Source organism: Anolis carolinensis, chromosome 3 (assembly GCF_035594765.1).
Source record: "Anolis carolinensis isolate JA03-04 chromosome 3, rAnoCar3.1.pri, whole genome shotgun sequence".
NCBI classification, from domain to species: Eukaryota; Metazoa; Chordata; class Lepidosauria; order Squamata; family Dactyloidae; genus Anolis; species Anolis carolinensis.
This window is the reverse complement of record NC_085843.1, coordinates 279,102,807-279,119,180: the sequence shown is the minus strand read 5'-3', so window position 1 is coordinate 279,119,180 and position 16,374 is coordinate 279,102,807. Positions and strand designations below refer to the sequence as shown.

General features: G+C 45.2%; 1 protein-coding gene across 2 annotated transcripts in view; it reads left to right on the top strand.

Annotated features, from left to right (window-relative positions):
• The window catches only part of vwa5b2 (von Willebrand factor A domain containing 5B2), an 84,602-nt gene that overhangs the window by 22,741 nt on the left and 45,487 nt on the right, over positions 1–16,374 (top strand). The window contains exons 3-5 of one of the 2 annotated variants that reach the window (XM_062976850.1): positions 3,076–3,237; positions 4,142–4,361; positions 8,212–8,366. In XM_062976850.1, the coding sequence (XP_062832920.1) occupies positions 3,076–3,237; positions 4,142–4,361; positions 8,212–8,366 (537 nt within the window). Of the gene's footprint in view, positions 1–3,075; positions 3,238–4,141; positions 4,374–8,211; positions 8,367–16,374 lie in introns of both variants that reach the window. The other variant, XM_062976849.1, reaches the window with a different exon arrangement.

Here is a 16,374-nt window from a genome sequence, read left to right as displayed (position 1 = left end):
TATCACTTCACTGCGAATCCGCAGGAGGGTGAGAACGGGATTCTCGACTTAAATGTCAGGCTCACTTCAAAGGACCAGTCTGAACGCAGATCAAAGATAGCTGCTCTCAAATCCAATCTTTATTGAAGAATACATGACTTTGGAAAAGTCGAGAATGACCTAATGTTTACATACAATCATTTTTATCACCTCTGATGCCACGTAACACCACACGCAAATATCATCATCAAACCCCACCCCTTGTATCACATTTCTACTATTCCCACACACTATACCAATTAGAATTGTTTATACTTTCAACCCCGAGTTCCCAGGCTCATTCTATCTTCTTCTGCCAGGTGCTTCTAGGATTATTTATGTTATGACTCCAAGTCCAGGGCTTGGAAATTCAGCCCTGGGACTTGGTTCCATGACAGTAATAATATAATATACTACAATAATAATAGAATGATAATAGAATGATATAATAATAATTATTATATCTATCTATATCTATCTATATATAAATGTAATGTGCATAATTCCCATGGAGTAAACAACAAAACCACTGGACCAAATCACACCAAATTTGGCCAGAAAAGACATTAGTCATCCAATCAATCTGCATGCGGCACTGTGTCTCCAAATATGGCTAGGCATGTCAGTGCTGACATACGTGTCATAGGTTGGCCATCACTGGGATAGAGCATAGATAGTTTAGTTCTTTGTTGACATGTTTGAGCCCTCACTCTATTGATGCTCTGCCAGATGATGGAAGACATCTGTTCATCATAACATGGTTTTCCTCATCTCTATATCTTGGATTTAGTGTGTCGCACCTCAGGCTAGTTTCACCTTGGTATATACACCAAGCTGCACACAGGTTAAAGTCTTTTGTAGTTTATTAGGAAATAGAAAATAAATAGTTCTTCAAAAGCAAAAGTAAAGTTCCAAAAGATTGTTACAAAACAAGGCTTCAAAGAATAATCCAAGAAATCATAAATAATAGACAAGGTCACAAGAGAGCATGACAAAGTCCCATGAACATGAACACACAAAGGCTGCAAGATAATCCAGGAAAACGAGAACTTGCTTCTTGACTTGAGCGAGAAGTTGCTTTGACAAAGGTTTGTCTCCCAACATACTGTTTTAATACCCTTTGCATAGCATTAAAGCATTTCTTTGACCTCTGACCTCCTTCTTGTTTGCTATTCTAACACTCCTTCAAACCCTGAATTCCAAATGGCCAGTTCGATCTAAAGATTCAGTTTCATCAAAGCCAGCCAGCTTGTTAGCGTCAATCTGCTTGTTATCAGAGTGAGAACTGTCCTCCTTTTCTGAGTCAGTTTGCACCTGGCTAGTTTCAGTATCATCAACACCATTCCCTGCTGTGGGAAAGACTCCCTGTTCCTCATCTTCTACAACAGGGACATTCTGAACCTGAATCCCATAATTCCCATCAGATTCATTTTGAACCTGAATCCCATAATTTCCATCAGAGTCACTCTGAGGTTTCAGCTGAGTCACAACATAGTGTGCCTCGCATTCTGAATAACCACTGGAAGGTTAATACAGGCTTAATCTGATTTCTGAGATATTTATTTTTGAGGAAATCCCATTGTGCAAGGGAAATAAAGTAGTGGGAGTTGAAGTCCAAAACACCTGGAGGGCTGAAGTTTGCCCATGCCTGGGTTATTGTCTGTCTCCACTCCCCCCCCCCCCTTGCTTCTTCTATCTTCATCCTTCCAATTAAAAAATGGAAGGGAAAAAAAAGCAGGACAGCTATACAAGCATTATTTTGTTTCATAGTTCTTGTTGTGCCTAAACAAGATTTCCCACTGTTTACTCCTGTTAAGCCCTCATTTAGTTGTAGGAGATTAGTATTTTATGTATAGTTTGTGGGGTTGCTCTAGACCAATGATTCCCAAAGTGGGCACTACCGCCCCCTGGTGGGCGCGGCAGAGATCTAGGGGGGCGGTGATGGCCACAGGTGATTTTTTTTTTGTATTACTTTTCTATTTTGAGTTCAAAAAATAGCTTCATAATTTCAAACTTCAATGTTTCTAATTTACACCTTTCTTTACTATATTTTACAAAAAAGGTAGAAACATTAATACATATGTCTTTCTGTTTAATTACTATTAAAAAAAATTAATTTCTGTGTAATATTTTTTTTGGAAAAGGGGCGGTAGGCCAAATAACTTTGGGAACCACTGCTCTAGATAGCCTCTTCCTCCTTGTATTTGAAACCTCCCTTGACATATCTCTTTAAGGCTCCTCTCAGGGGCAGAGCCTTAGCCAAGTCCCTTTTAGCTCCTTGAGGAGTCAGGCAGTGAGGTATTGGAAGGTGAAGAGTCAGGAAAGTGGAAGAACCACAAAATAAAATGTCATGTCGAAGCTATGCAAGTCACACAAGTCACATCGAAGCCATACAAATCGTTGAAGTTATATCTGTTGGGAACTGATGAGCCGCTAAGCTCTAATCACCCCCTTTATGAGATAAATTCCCATTAAAATAGCAGAGTAAAATGCAGCAGTGAGACTTACGCGGTGTGAGTTTTGGAAGGCCTCTATGTCTTCAGGAAGGCAAAGGACCGCAAAGCTAGCTTTAAAGTTTAAAAGCATTTATTGAGGTAAAAAGAAATCCATTCATTTTTCCAACAACATCAAAGTTATATAAATGTAAAAACACAAAGTAAAGCCGAGTCAGAAATATAACAGATTGAGATCCGATTGAAACTATATTAAAATAACATCCAGACAGAACTGCAGTTGTGCTTCACGGACTTTAACTCCCTTCACAAAGACTGGCAGTAAAACTCTAGAAGAGAGGAAGTTTGAGATCTGTTATTTAATACATGGCTGTTTTTACTTCAAATGTGTAGCTTTCGATCTCTTCCCTGCATCACAGACACCTTCCAAATAAATAGCCAGTGTGGGGGCAGAACAGTTCTCCTTCTGGTAGCATTAAGAGATAATAGAGTGGCTGTAGATTAAGCTGAGGTCGTCCAATTGTGCTACGTCTGTTTTGGGACTGGGTGGCACATTGTGTGCCTTTTCTGCAGTTGGGATTCAGCCCAACTTCTTTTACAACAGGAGTATTTGTTTACCCGCTGGAGGAGTCGGAAGTGGTCTCGAGCTTTGAAGCTGCCACAGGAAGCAGGGCCTCCACTTTCCAGATCCAGAACCGGCCCCGGATGGAGGAGTGCTGCCTTGACTGCAACGCCAGCTGGAACCAGCCACTCCGCTGCACCAACGGTTGGTTGTGCTTTGCCTTTGACACTGATGAAATGGACACAAGTGGGGCGTGAAACTGGAGACTTCCGTGTCATTGGGACAGTGAATTTGCTCCAGGTTTTAGTCTAAATATTTAAAGGGGCTTTAACTCCTTTGGGAGATAAGGTTTAGTACACTGGATAGCTCAGGCATGGGCCAACTTCGGCCCTCCAGGTGTTTTGGACTTCAACTCCAACAATTCCTAACAGCCTTCCGGCTGTTAGGAATTGTGGGAGTTTTATTTTATTTATTTATTTATTTATTTACAGTATTTATATTCCGCCCTTTTCACCCCGAAGGGGACTCAGGGCGGATTACAATGAACACATATATGGCAAACATTCAATGCCAACAGACAAACAACATACATTAGACAGACACAGAGGCATTTTTAACATTTTTCCAGCTTCACGATTCCGGCCACAAGGGGAGCTGTTACTTCACCGTCCAGAAGTGGCTGTACTTCCTCATTCCTTTCCTCGTGTTTTGCTGGCAGTTTTATGGTGTTGTAAATTAGCCTCCCGCATAAAGCATCCCTAAATTTCCCTAATTGACAGGTGCAACGGTCTTTCGGGGCTGCATAGGTCAACAGCAAGCCAGGGCTATTAATGGTCGGAGGCTTAACCCGACCCGGGCTTCGAACTCATGACTTCTTGGTCAGTAGTGATTTATAGCAGCTGGTTACTAGCCAGCTGCGCCACAGCCCGGCCCCAAAGTTGAAGTCCAAAACACCTGGAGGACCAAAGTTGGCCCATGCCTGCTATATACTATAGTCAATTCAATTAATTATGTTAGTTTGAGGTTCTGACATACATATGACAATGGTCTCTCCAATGCATCTGTTGAAGGGCTTTCCCTAACTACCTCCTTTCTGCCTTCTGTCCAGGTCACTTGGTCCTTGATGAAGACTTGGCCCATTCCACGTTCATCATCAGCACCGGCCCCATTGGGCCCTCGGAGACCTTGACTGTGACCCTAAGCAGCAGCCAAGAGCTGGCCACTCTTCCGAACGGGGCGCTGCGTGTCCTCTTCCCATCCGTTCTCATGCCCTTCATCGATACCATCCCCGAAAGTGAAAGTGAGGCAAGAGGCTTGTGTGACGACAGGTTGGCTCTATGGTGATTTTCATGGCTTTCTCCGAGTCTATGTTCAGCGGAGACAATAGGGGTGAAGGGGGCTTGAGGACTTCCAGGAACTCCTAAGAGCTTTACAAGCAGCTATGGCACGGGTAGGACACGGAAGGACAGAGCATTCATACAGCTCTTTACAGGTTCTTAATTTGAGCATTACATTATCTATGTGTAGATAGCCTTACAGTGGTATTCCCAGAGTGAAAACAGGGTGTTTCTCCTGTACCTTTAATTTAGAAGAACAAAATGGTAGGGAAAGACAGAAAGGTTGTAAGAGGAAGATTATAGCTAAAATCCTACATCAGAGTTCGGCAGTGTAGATCTTCACATACGGAGTGATACCTTATTTGCGCAATGCGACTCTTGCCTTGAGTAGCAACACTGTGCAACTGAACCACGTGTTGGGAATCACCCTGGACTACTCAAGTCTAGATGTAATTAGATAGATGATAGAGTTAGATTGAGGGAATCCTTTCCCTGTTTCCAAAGCATGCCTAGACAGGCTTTACTGTGTTTCACTCTATCCTGTTTACGTCACATCCCTTACTCTGAAGTTAGCGGAAACGTGAATCTCCAGGGACACTAACTTCTCATTGGTCAGAATGTCTTTTATGGCCCCAATAAACTGGACCATGAGGTCGGAACCATTTTGGTTCTCTCTTCTCCTCCCTTTGTTCTTCTAGCTAACAAGCAGCATCTTGCTGTCTCTCCTGGCAAGATGTAACTATTTAGACATTTGTTATTTTTCCTTTCTTATTTTTCCTTAGAAACCAGTCTAGAGTAGACTAGACAGCTCCCAAGCCTTTCTATCTACAATGGAATTCTTTTTACCTGAATAAATACTTTTTGAACTTTTACTGAGACTCTGCAGTCCATTGCCATCCTAAGTTGAAAGGCTTCTCTTTGCTCGCCCTGTGTAAGTAACTGTTGCATTTGAAAGCTTTTGCTTTCGCTACTCTGCTGCATTTTGGTGGAATCTCCCCCAGAGAGGGTTAAGTTGAGTCTAACCGCTCAGAGATTACCACAACACCAAGGAGCTAAAAGTGCTCCTGAATGAACAACCAATATATCCAACTCTGTTTCAGTAAATGAACTGAATATGGATGTTCCACATTTGATCCAAATATTTAGTTTTTGTACACATGCAGAAGACACCAATAGAACTCCGGTTGATATCTAACGCCTATATTAAATTCCATGAATGACATATATTATTGTATGAAAAAAGTCTTATCTAGATGTCATCTGTGTGTGTTTGTCACAAATAATACATTTAAAAAGTGAACTGGGAGCTGCCTGGGAGTCCCATGACATTAGTGTTCAAATCCAGTTATATTCTTCCTGCTTCTTTCTCCCATAACCAGTTCACAAAGGCGTAATTGGTGTGTCAAAAAAGAAGACCAGGGCTATCTGTGCACAATTCAGCATAAGGATAAAATGACTAAATATCTTTGCAATACCTGTTTGCCTCCAGATCTACTGAATTACAGTTCCACAATCCCTTAACTGTTATGGAAGGCATTTTGGGGGGAATGGTACTCTAATATTACACCCAACTCAAACCGAACTCAATCCTAAATTATATTTAGCATGTCTTTGAAAAGCAGGGATCTGACAATTAAGATAAATCTTTTATTGAATGTCCTTATAAATTGTTGCACCTCAGGTTGGCTTCACCTTGCTAAAGACACCAAGCCACACACAGAAAGTAGTCTTTTGTAGTTTATTTATAAAATAGGCAAAAGATAGTTCATAAAAGGTAAAAGTTCATTTCCAAAAGGTAGGTACAAAACAAGGCTGTAAGCAATAAGTCCATAGAAACATAGAGCATAAAACAAGGTCCTTTTCATAGAAGCCAAAAGTCCCAGCAAACAGAATATATCCACATGGTAATACAGGAAAGCAAACTTGATACAGGAAAGCAGACTTGCTTCTTGATCAAGCAATGAAGTTGCATTGACAGAGATCTCTCTTTCAGCAGACTGTTTTAAAAGCATGACATAAAGGCATTCCTTTGCCCTTTGACTTCTCTACAACCCTCTAAATTCCAGTCTTGTAGCCCGATCGAGATCGAGAGATGCAGCCTCAGAGTCAAGGCCACTGAGCTTGTTAGTGTTATCAGGTAGAGGCAAAGAGCTACCCTCCCTTTCTGCTCCCTGCACCTGAATTCTGTCATCAGAAACAACATCATCATTTCTTCCCATGGGAACAACTCCCTGCTCTTCATTTCCCACAGTAGGAACACTCCTATAATTCCCAGCCTCAGAGTCTTCAAAACCATCCTGAATCCCATCATTATGCACATATAACCCAGAATCCTCATCAGAGTCACACAAAGGCACATCAGAGCCACACAAAGGCAAAGGCTGAGTCACAACATAAATACAATTTCCTTCGACAGAATCTAGCATGTGCCCGTCTTCAGCAACGAACAAGATTTCCCTGCTTCTCCAAAGAATCATTTTTGAGCATTTTGTGGAGAGGTTGCATTTATATGGATTTGGGGAATTAGGGAATTTACAAAAGGATATCAGTGAGATTTCCCTATTTATTTTTTTAAAGATATTATTGCTCTTTAAGCTGTATTTGCATTTCTATATGCTTACTTTACCTACTTACTTACGCGATCCCTTGTTGTCCGGTATGATGGCCTTCCAAATGTAGTGTCTTGGCAGTGGATACGGAGGTGATTGTGGAGCCCTATTCTTGACCCAGGAGCTCCGGTGGCGAAGTGTGTTAAAGCGCTGAGCTGCTGAACTTGCAGACCGAAAAGTCCCAGGTTCAAATCCCGGGAGCGGAGTGAGCGCCTACTGTTGCTCCAGCTTCTGCCAACCTAGCAGTTCGAAAATATGCCAATGTGAGTAGATCAATAGGTACCGCTCCGGCGGGAAGGTAACGGCGCTCCATGCAGTCATGCTGGCCACATGACTTTGGAGGTGTCTATGGACAACGCCGGCTCTTCGGCGTACAAATGGAGATGAGCACCAACCCCCAGAGTCAGACACGACTGGACTTAACATCAGGGGAAAACCTTTACCTTTACTATTCTTGACCCACATGTTTTTCCACTGTGAGGGCTTTGGTTCCCAGGTAGAAGGCAATCCCAATCAGGGGTGCCTTGGTGCGCCTTCCTCTTGGCACATTTTCCCCTTTATTTATTTATTTACAGTATTTATATTCCACCCTTCTCACCGCGAAGGGGACTCAGGGCGGATTACAATGAACACATATATGGCAAACATTCAATGCCAACAGACAAACAACATTCAGTTTTTAGACAGACACAGAGGCATTTTTAAACATCTTTCCAGCTTCACGATTCCGGCCACAGGGGGAGCTGTTGCTTCACCGTCCATTGGTGGCTGTTCTTCCTTCATTCTTTTCCTTGTGAGCAGTTTTATGGTGTTGTAGATTAGTTAAATTAGCCTCCCGCATAAAGCGTACCTAAATTTTCCCTACTTGACAGATGCAACTGTCTTTCGGGGCTGCTAGGTCAACAGCAAGCCGGGGCTATTTTTTTTTAATGGTCGGAGGCTTAACCCGACCCGGGCTTCGAACTCCTGACCTCTCGGTCAGTAGTGATTTATAGCAGCTGGTTACTAGCCAGCTGCGCCACAGCCCGGCCCCTTTATATGCACACACCTAACTACGTAGAGGAAAAATATCTCAGAAACATTCTAGTTTAACCCACTTTTGGGGAGCTCTCTTTCTAGACCTTGGGATGAACAGAATAATGAGTGTGCCGATCTCCCAGGTCCAACTGAGCTGAATCCTGTTATGGTTCACATCAGGTGGCCTTCATGTGCATCTTTGTTTTTTCCTTCAGCTCCACCAGCTGCTTTGGGTCTGCCGGTCTGAAGAGTGAGCAGTCATTCCTCGTGCCTCCCAAGGAGACCGACGTCTTCCGGGGAAAGGTTTACAATCCCTTTCCCTACGAGTTCACCTTTGAGATGCTGGTTAAGGGGCCCTGTTTACTTGCAGGTAGGATATACAGAACCTAGCCTTTTCTTCCTTGTGAAAACAACGAGAAAGGAATAAAGAGGATGGAGGCAAGAGCAGCTTCGGAGAGCCTAGAGCATATGCTTCAAACAGGCAAGGGAAGTAATCCCATTAGGACTTGGCTTAATTCCCATCTCTTCAAGAAGTACAGCATTCACAGCATAGTAAAAATGTCTTTCTGTGTTGAGGAATGACTGACTGCTTTGTGGATTAGGCATTAAGGTAAAAAATAAACCTGTGATGAAATGTTAACCAGCTCCATGAAAGCACTGTAAATATGCTGGAAATTAGGTGCTTCTCTGTTAATAACAAACAAACAATGCAACTACAAACACAGATAGAGCTGAGCTGGAGAGGCCTGCTATGTTGTGACCACAATATTTCAATCTTTATACATTTTGGAATGATTTGCCAAGAAGTACAGTACAGTCTCACTTATCCGATGTAAACGGGCCGGCAGAACGTTGGATAAGCGAATATGTTGGATAATAAGGAGAGATTAAGGAAAAGCCTATTACACATCAGATTAGGTTATGATTTTACAAATTAAGCACCAAAACATCATGATTTACAACAAATTTGACAGAAAAAGTAGTTCAACACACAGTAATGCTATGTACCCTGTTTCCCCTAAAATAAGACATCCCCAGAAAATAAAACCTAGTAGAGGTTTTGCTGAGTTGCTAAATATAAGGCCTCCCCCGAAAGTAAGACCTAGCAAAGTTTGTGTTTGGAAGCATGTCCGCCGAACAGAACACCAGAGCATGCAGGATTGATAAATGTACGTACCATAGATGGTTTTACATGGAAATAATGGTCATAACAAGAAATTCTTGATAGAATTCACAGTTTGTCTGGTTATGCTGGTTTGTGGTGATAACTACTGTACAGTATATAATAAATGTTCATTTTTTTTGTTCAACAATAAATGTGAAATCTTCTTCATGGAAAAATAAGACATCCCCTGAAAATAAGTCCTAGAGCATCTTTGGGAGCAAAAATTAATATATGTGATGACTCATGGGCCATGTAGTCCCGTTCCTAGCGCTGTTGTGGCAGATGAAGAGGAAAACTTGGGTTTTCCACCATTTCAGCCAGAATTGGAACTTTCCCAGCCAGAACTGGGGCCCTTGCACCTGCAGGAGGATTGTCTTCCAGAAATCTGCCAAACAAGCCCTGAGTCAAAATCTCCCCCATTTTCTCGCCGTAGTTATTATCAACAACAAAAAGGAGTTCAACAGGCTAATCGCAGAAGCCTGAGAATCGCAGCCAGGCATTCAGCTGATTAAGACTGCTTTCATGAGAACCTTTAGGGAGTCATGCATCTGGACACAGAGATTGACTTTCGGTTCTGGTTCCCCAGAGAAGTGTTCTTTGGTGGGAACGGGACCCTATTTAGGTTCCTTGCCCTGAAGGAATTTTGCGGAGTCAATTCGTCAGCAACTGGAGTAGGTTGTGTGTGGACAGCGCTACTCCGTTTCCAAGCCTTCGTTCCTGTTTCCAAGCCTTCGTTCCCGTTTCCAAGCCTTCGTTCACGTTCCCAGCCTTGTTTTGCTTCACGGACCTTGCTTTGCTTTCCAGGACCTTGCCAAGTATTTACCACGGATCTTGTCCCTGTTCCTCGTACCTTGTTGCCTTGTATCAAGCCTTGTGTTCCAAGAATCAAGTTTACTTCCTAGCCTTACATCAAGTTCCTTGGACTAAGAACCTTGTCATCTCCCCTCACTTTGCCTGGCAAAGTGGGTGTTTCGGTTATTGGATTACAACTTTGGACCTTAATATTTCATATTGGACATTGTTTCTTTGGACTAATTTTGACCTTTCCTGAAAGGTCTACTTCTGAACTATTTCCTACGCTTGCTTTTATTAACTTTATACATTTCCTTAATAAAGATATTAGATAGATTCTGGCCTCTGTGTTTGGTTATTGGTGCTCTGCAGCCTGGGTCGTGACAGTTTGACTCCGCCACCCTAAGCACCAATTAACCTAGGCCAGAATGTCTACCGGAGCCGGGCCGGGTGGCCAGCCGCTCAGCTACACCATTGACAAGGATGAAGTGGACCGAATCCGTGATAAGCTCAATGCGCAGGAGGGAGAAATAAGGGGCCTGAAGGAGCGCGGGGTCCGTCTCCCGGCCTTGGCGTTGCCGACCAAGTTTTCTGGAGAAGCTTCTAAGGTTCATGTTTTCCGTCGCCAATGCCAGGCTTATATAGAGGCCCGTAATGCCGAGTTTCCCCAAGAAGACATCAAGGTGGCATGGATTTACAGTCTCCTAGACGGGCCAGCGGCCAACTGGGCGACGGCACTGTTCGACCAAGTCTCCCCACATCTGAGATCAGCGCAACACTTCTTGGATCACATTAAGGCGACTTGGGGGATCGAGGACAATTTGGAGGCGGCCGGCCACAAACTCCGGCGCCTCTCCCAAGGGGACAGACCCTTGTCCCAGTACATAGCCGAGTTCCGAGTGCTGGCCCATAACACCGGTTGGAACGACATAGCCCTCAGAGGACAGTTTCGGGAGGGTCTCAACATCGAGATGCTGGAGGAAATCTCCAAGGTGGATCCCCCCCACTCTCTTGAAGGACTCATTGAACAATGTTTACGAGCTGAAGTCATGCTTGCCAATAGAAAGCAATGGATCTGAGGCCAGAGCGGTAGGGCTGGAGCGAAACCTTCCGCTCCCACCGGCATCCAGCCGCGTCCAGTGTGGAGGCCCCCGCCACCAGCCCCATACCCCAGAGGGAACGAGGAGGTGCCGATGCAGCTGGGCAATGTGCGTCCCAGGTTAGATGTTGCCGAGAAGGCCCGCCGCCAACGCCTAAATCTCTGCTGGTACTGCGGAAACGGGGGCCACTTTGCAAGAGAGTGTCCAGCCAAAGGGAAGCCCGCCGCCCGTCTGGCGGCGGCGTCCTCCACGGAGGCGAAGACGTCTGAGGCGGCTGGCGCGGAACCGGCGGGGGAAGCCAGCGACCGGGCGTAGAGAGGCTCGCCAACCCGGTCAAAAACCCCACTCAAGAGCCGCCAACCGGGGTCCTATTTCTCCTAGTGGTCACCCTGTGGTCAGCGAAAAAAGGACCCGTCATGATCCATGCCATGATAGACTCAGGAGCCACTAACAATTTCATTGATAGAGAGTATGCCGACTCTCTGGGATTACAATATCACGATTTCAAGAACGCCCGTGTGGTGCAGGCCATCGATGGCCACCCCCTCAAGACAGGTCCAGTAAGTCAATGGTCAGAACCCACCAGAATGTGGATAAGGGAACACATGGAAGAGATTTCCTTCTTTGTTACCGAGGTTCCCCATTTCCCTGTGATTTTGGGAATTCCATGGCTGACCCTCCACGACCCAAACATCTCCTGGTCCAACAGAGAACTGCAGTTTGCTTCAAAATATTGCCAAAACCATTGTCTTGTAGCCAAGGTCTGCCATACCACAGACGCCGAGCCCATCATCACCTTGCCCAAGAAATACTCAGACTTTTGGGATGTATTCAATGAAAAAGAAGCCGAGAGACTACCCCCGCATAGACCTTATGACTGTGCCATTGATTTGGTGGAGGGGGCCCCGATCCTGCGAGGGCACCTCTACTCCCTGACTGAACCAGAGCAAGAAGCTCTCAGGGAGTTCTTAGAGACAAACCTCCGCAAGGGGTTTATCAGACCCTCTCAATCCCCAGCCGCTTCCCCAGTGATGTTTGTGAAAAAGAAGTCAGGGGACCTGCGCTTGGTGGTGGACTATAGGGCATTGAACAATATCACTAAACAAAACCGATATCCCCTGCCTTTGATCTCGGACCTCTTAGACCGGCTTCGAGGGGCCAAGGTTTATACCAAACTGGATCTTCGAGGAGCTTACAATCTAATTCGCATCAGGGAAGGGGACGAGTGGAAGACCGCCTTCCAGACTAAATTCGGTTTATTCGAGTCCCGGGTCATGAATTTCGGTTTATGTGGAGCTCCCGCAACGTTCCAGCATTTTGTCAATGACATCTTTCAGGATTATCTAGACCGGTTCCTGATTATCTACTTGGACGATTTTTTGGTGTTTTCTAGATCACAAGCAGAACATGAGAACCACGTCAGAATGGTGTTACAACGATTGCGGGACCATGGACTTTATGCCAAGCTGGAAAAATGCGCTTTTGACCTATAAGAGGTAGATTTCCTGGGATACCGTGTCTCGCCACTAGGGCTCACCATGGACCCGGCGAAGGTTTCAGCAGTATTGGAATGGCGGGCGCCAACCAACAAGAAAGAGGTGCAACGTTTCTTGGGGTTCGCGAACTACTACCGCAAGTTCATTCCAGATTTTGCCCGCTGGTCTGATCCAATCACCAGCTGCATCCGTGGGAAACAGCCTTTCCGCTGGACGGAACAAGCAGAGAAAGGATTTCAGCAACTAAAGAAATTATTCACGTCCCAGCCAATCCTTCAGCACCCAGATCCTGAAACCCCTTTTGTCGTGCAGGCGGACGCTTCCGATGTGGCAATTGGGGCTGTACTCCTACAACCAGTGGGAGATCATCTTCACCCTTGTGCCTTCTACTCCCGTCAACTGACCGCTCCAGAGAGAAATTACACTATTTGGGAAAAGGAACTTTTGGCCATAAAGGCAGCCTTTGAAACTTGGAGACATTGGTTAGAAGGGGCCAAATTTCCCATTGAGGTCCATACTGATCATCGGAATCTAGAGCATCTAAGAACTGCCCGCAAGCTGAATCAGAGGCAGCAACGCTGGGCTTTATTCTTTGAACGTTTTAACTTCCAAATCCATTATGTAACCCCAGCCCAGACCAAGCAAGCAGATGCTCTGTCACGGAAACCGGAGTATGCTGCAGGGCGCAAAGAGACCTTTGAGTCCGAACTGCTGCAGCCCGAGAACTTTGCCACGCTCACAGTGGGAAACACTAAATCCACTCCAATTGAATCAACTCCCTCTACTCCAGGGCCCCTTTGCGCTCAGGAAATCAGGGCCAGTCAACAAGCAGATGCCTGGGCTCAGGACCAACTTCGCCAAGGACTACATTTCCCCTTTTCGCTTAAGGATGGGTTACTTTGCTATAGAAATCATGTCTACATCCCTCCAGGACCGGGCAGGGAAAAGGCACTTCGTCTGTGTCATGACTGCAAGCCAGCAGGGCATTTCGGACTATTTAAAACCATGCATTTAATCCTAAGAGATTTCTGGTGGCCCAAGATCCGCAAGGATGTGGAAAAATATGTCAATACCTGCCCAGTATGCCAGCGCTCCAAGACAAGAAGGGAAAAGCCCTCAGGGCTTCTACATCCCCTTCCTACCCCATCTCGCCCATGGGAAATAATATCTGCGGATTTTATCACTGATCTACCACCTTCCTGTGGATTCACCACGATCCTAGTGGTGGTGGACCTTTTTACCAAGTTAGCCCATTTCATTCCCTGCGATGGCCTTCCCACGGCCAAAGAGACTGCAGACTTATTCCTTCAACATGTTTTCAGATTGCATGGATTGCCCAAGAGTTTGGTCACAGACCGTGGGTCCCAATTCACCTCTCGTTTCTGGAAAGCACTACAAAAACTATTGGGCATAGACTCACGGTTATCTTCGGCTCACCATCCCCAAACGGATGGGCAAACTGAGCGCACCAATGCCACTTTGGAACAATACCTTCGCTGTTATGTGAACTACCAGCAGGACAATTGGGCTTCCCTGTTACCGCTGTCAGAGTTTGCCTATAACAATGGTGTCCAGGCTTCAACTAAAGAAACCCCGTTCTTTGCAAACTACGGCTTCCATCCACGTTTCTTTCCCTCTGTCATTGAAACCTCAGAAGTTCCCGCAGCAGAGGACTGGCTACAGGAACTCACAGCGGTGCAACAACTTTTGCTCCAGCAACTAGACCAAGCCAAGGAGGACTATAAACGCCACGCTGATAATCATCGCCAGCCGGGCCCCGAAATCAAGGTAGGAGACCGGGTTCTTCTGTCCACCCGCTTTTTGCCCTCCCATCGCCCTTGCCGGAAGTTAGATGCCCGTTTCATTGGGCCCTATCCAGTGGTGGCGCAACTTAACCCCATGACTTTTAAACTTCAACTCCCGCGCTCTATGCGCATTCACCCAGTGTTTCATCGCTCTCTGCTCCTTCCGGCGGATGGTGTGCGCCCTGATGTAGACCGGCCGGCCCACACTCGTATTCTGGTGGATGGGGAGGAGGAATTCGAGGTTCAGGACATCTTGGATTCTCGCTTTCACCGCCGCCGCCTTCAATATCTCATTGACTGGGTGGGTTTTGGTCCCGAGGAACGTTCTTGGGAAGACGCTTCCACAGTCCATGCCCCCGATTTAACCCGCCGCTTCCATCAGACCTACCCCGCCAAGCCGCGGCCTCGCGCCTCGGGGAGAGAGCCCTATGTTGAGAGGGGGCTTGAGGAGGGGGATAGTGTGATGACTCATGGGCCATGTAGTCCCGTTCCTAGCGCTGTTGTGGCAGATGAAGAGGAAAACTTGGGTTTTCCACCATTTCAGCCAGAATTGGAACTTTCCCAGCCAGAACTGGGGCCCTTGCACCTGCAGGAGGATTGTCTTCCAGAAATCTGCCAAACAAGCCCTGAGTCAAAATCTCCCCCATTTTCTCGCCGTAGTTATTATCAACAACAAAAAGGAGTTCAACAGGCTAATCGCAGAAGCCTGAGAATCGCAGCCAGGCATTCAGCTGATTAAGACTGCTTTCATGAGAACCTTTAGGGAGTCATGCATCTGGACACAGAGATTGACTTTCGGTTCTGGTTCCCCAGAGAAGTGTTCTTTGGTGGGAACGGGACCCTATTTAGGTTCCTTGCCCTGAAGGAATTTTGCGGAGTCAATTCGTCAGCAACTGGAGTAGGTTGTGTGTGGACAGCGCTACTCCGTTTCCAAGCCTTCGTTCCTGTTTCCAAGCCTTCGTTCACGTTCCCAGCCTTGTTTTGCTTCACGGACCTTGCTTTGCTTTCCAGGACCTTGCCAAGTATTTACCACGGATCTTGTCCCTGTTCCTCGTACCTTGTTGCCTTGTATCAAGCCTTGTGTTTCAAGAATCAAGTTTACTTCCTAGCCTTACATCAAGTTCCTTGGACTAAGAACCTTGTCATCTCCCCTCACTTTGCCTGGCAAAGTGGGTGTTTCGGTTATTGGACTACAACTTTGGACCTTAATATTTCATATTGGACATTGTTTCTTTGGACTAATTTTGACCTTTCCTGAAAGGTCTACTTCTGAACTATTTCCTACGCTTGCTTTTATTAACTTTATACATTTCCTTAATAAAGATATTAGATAGATTCTGGCCTCTGTGTTTGGTTATTGGTGCTCTGCAGCCTGGGTCGTGACAATATAAGACACTGTCTTATTTTCGGGGAAACACGGTAGTAATTACTGTATTTACAAATTGAGCACCAAAATATCATGATGTATTGAAAACATTGACAACAAAAATGCGTTGGATAATCCAGAACGTTGGATAAGTGAGACTCTACTGTAGTGGGAAGTCCATAAGAGCTGAGAGTAAAAACATACAGGAGATAGAAAGGGACATTCACGTAAATGGTAAATACCTGGTCTATATATGGTAAATTACTGGTGTATCCACCCAAAAATCTACACAAAGAAAAGGTTCTCCATCAGCCATATGGTGATACAGATGTACATGATGTTTAGTTCAAATAAATGCAGATAGCATCCTTTAAAGCATTAAAAACATGGGATCTGCTATGAAAAAAGAGTCAAATTTCTTTTGCATATTTTTACATAGATACTTTTACATCTGCATGCATTTTGATACATACGTACATATATGTTTGGTCAGCCCTCCATATCTATTATTTTATTTATTGGTGTACAGTATTTATATTCTGCCTTTTTTACACCAAAGGGAACTCAGGGTGGGTCATAGAACATGCATATGCGGCAAACATTCAATGCCGTTTGTACACTGACAAGACTGAAAATTGTACATAGATTAGAGGT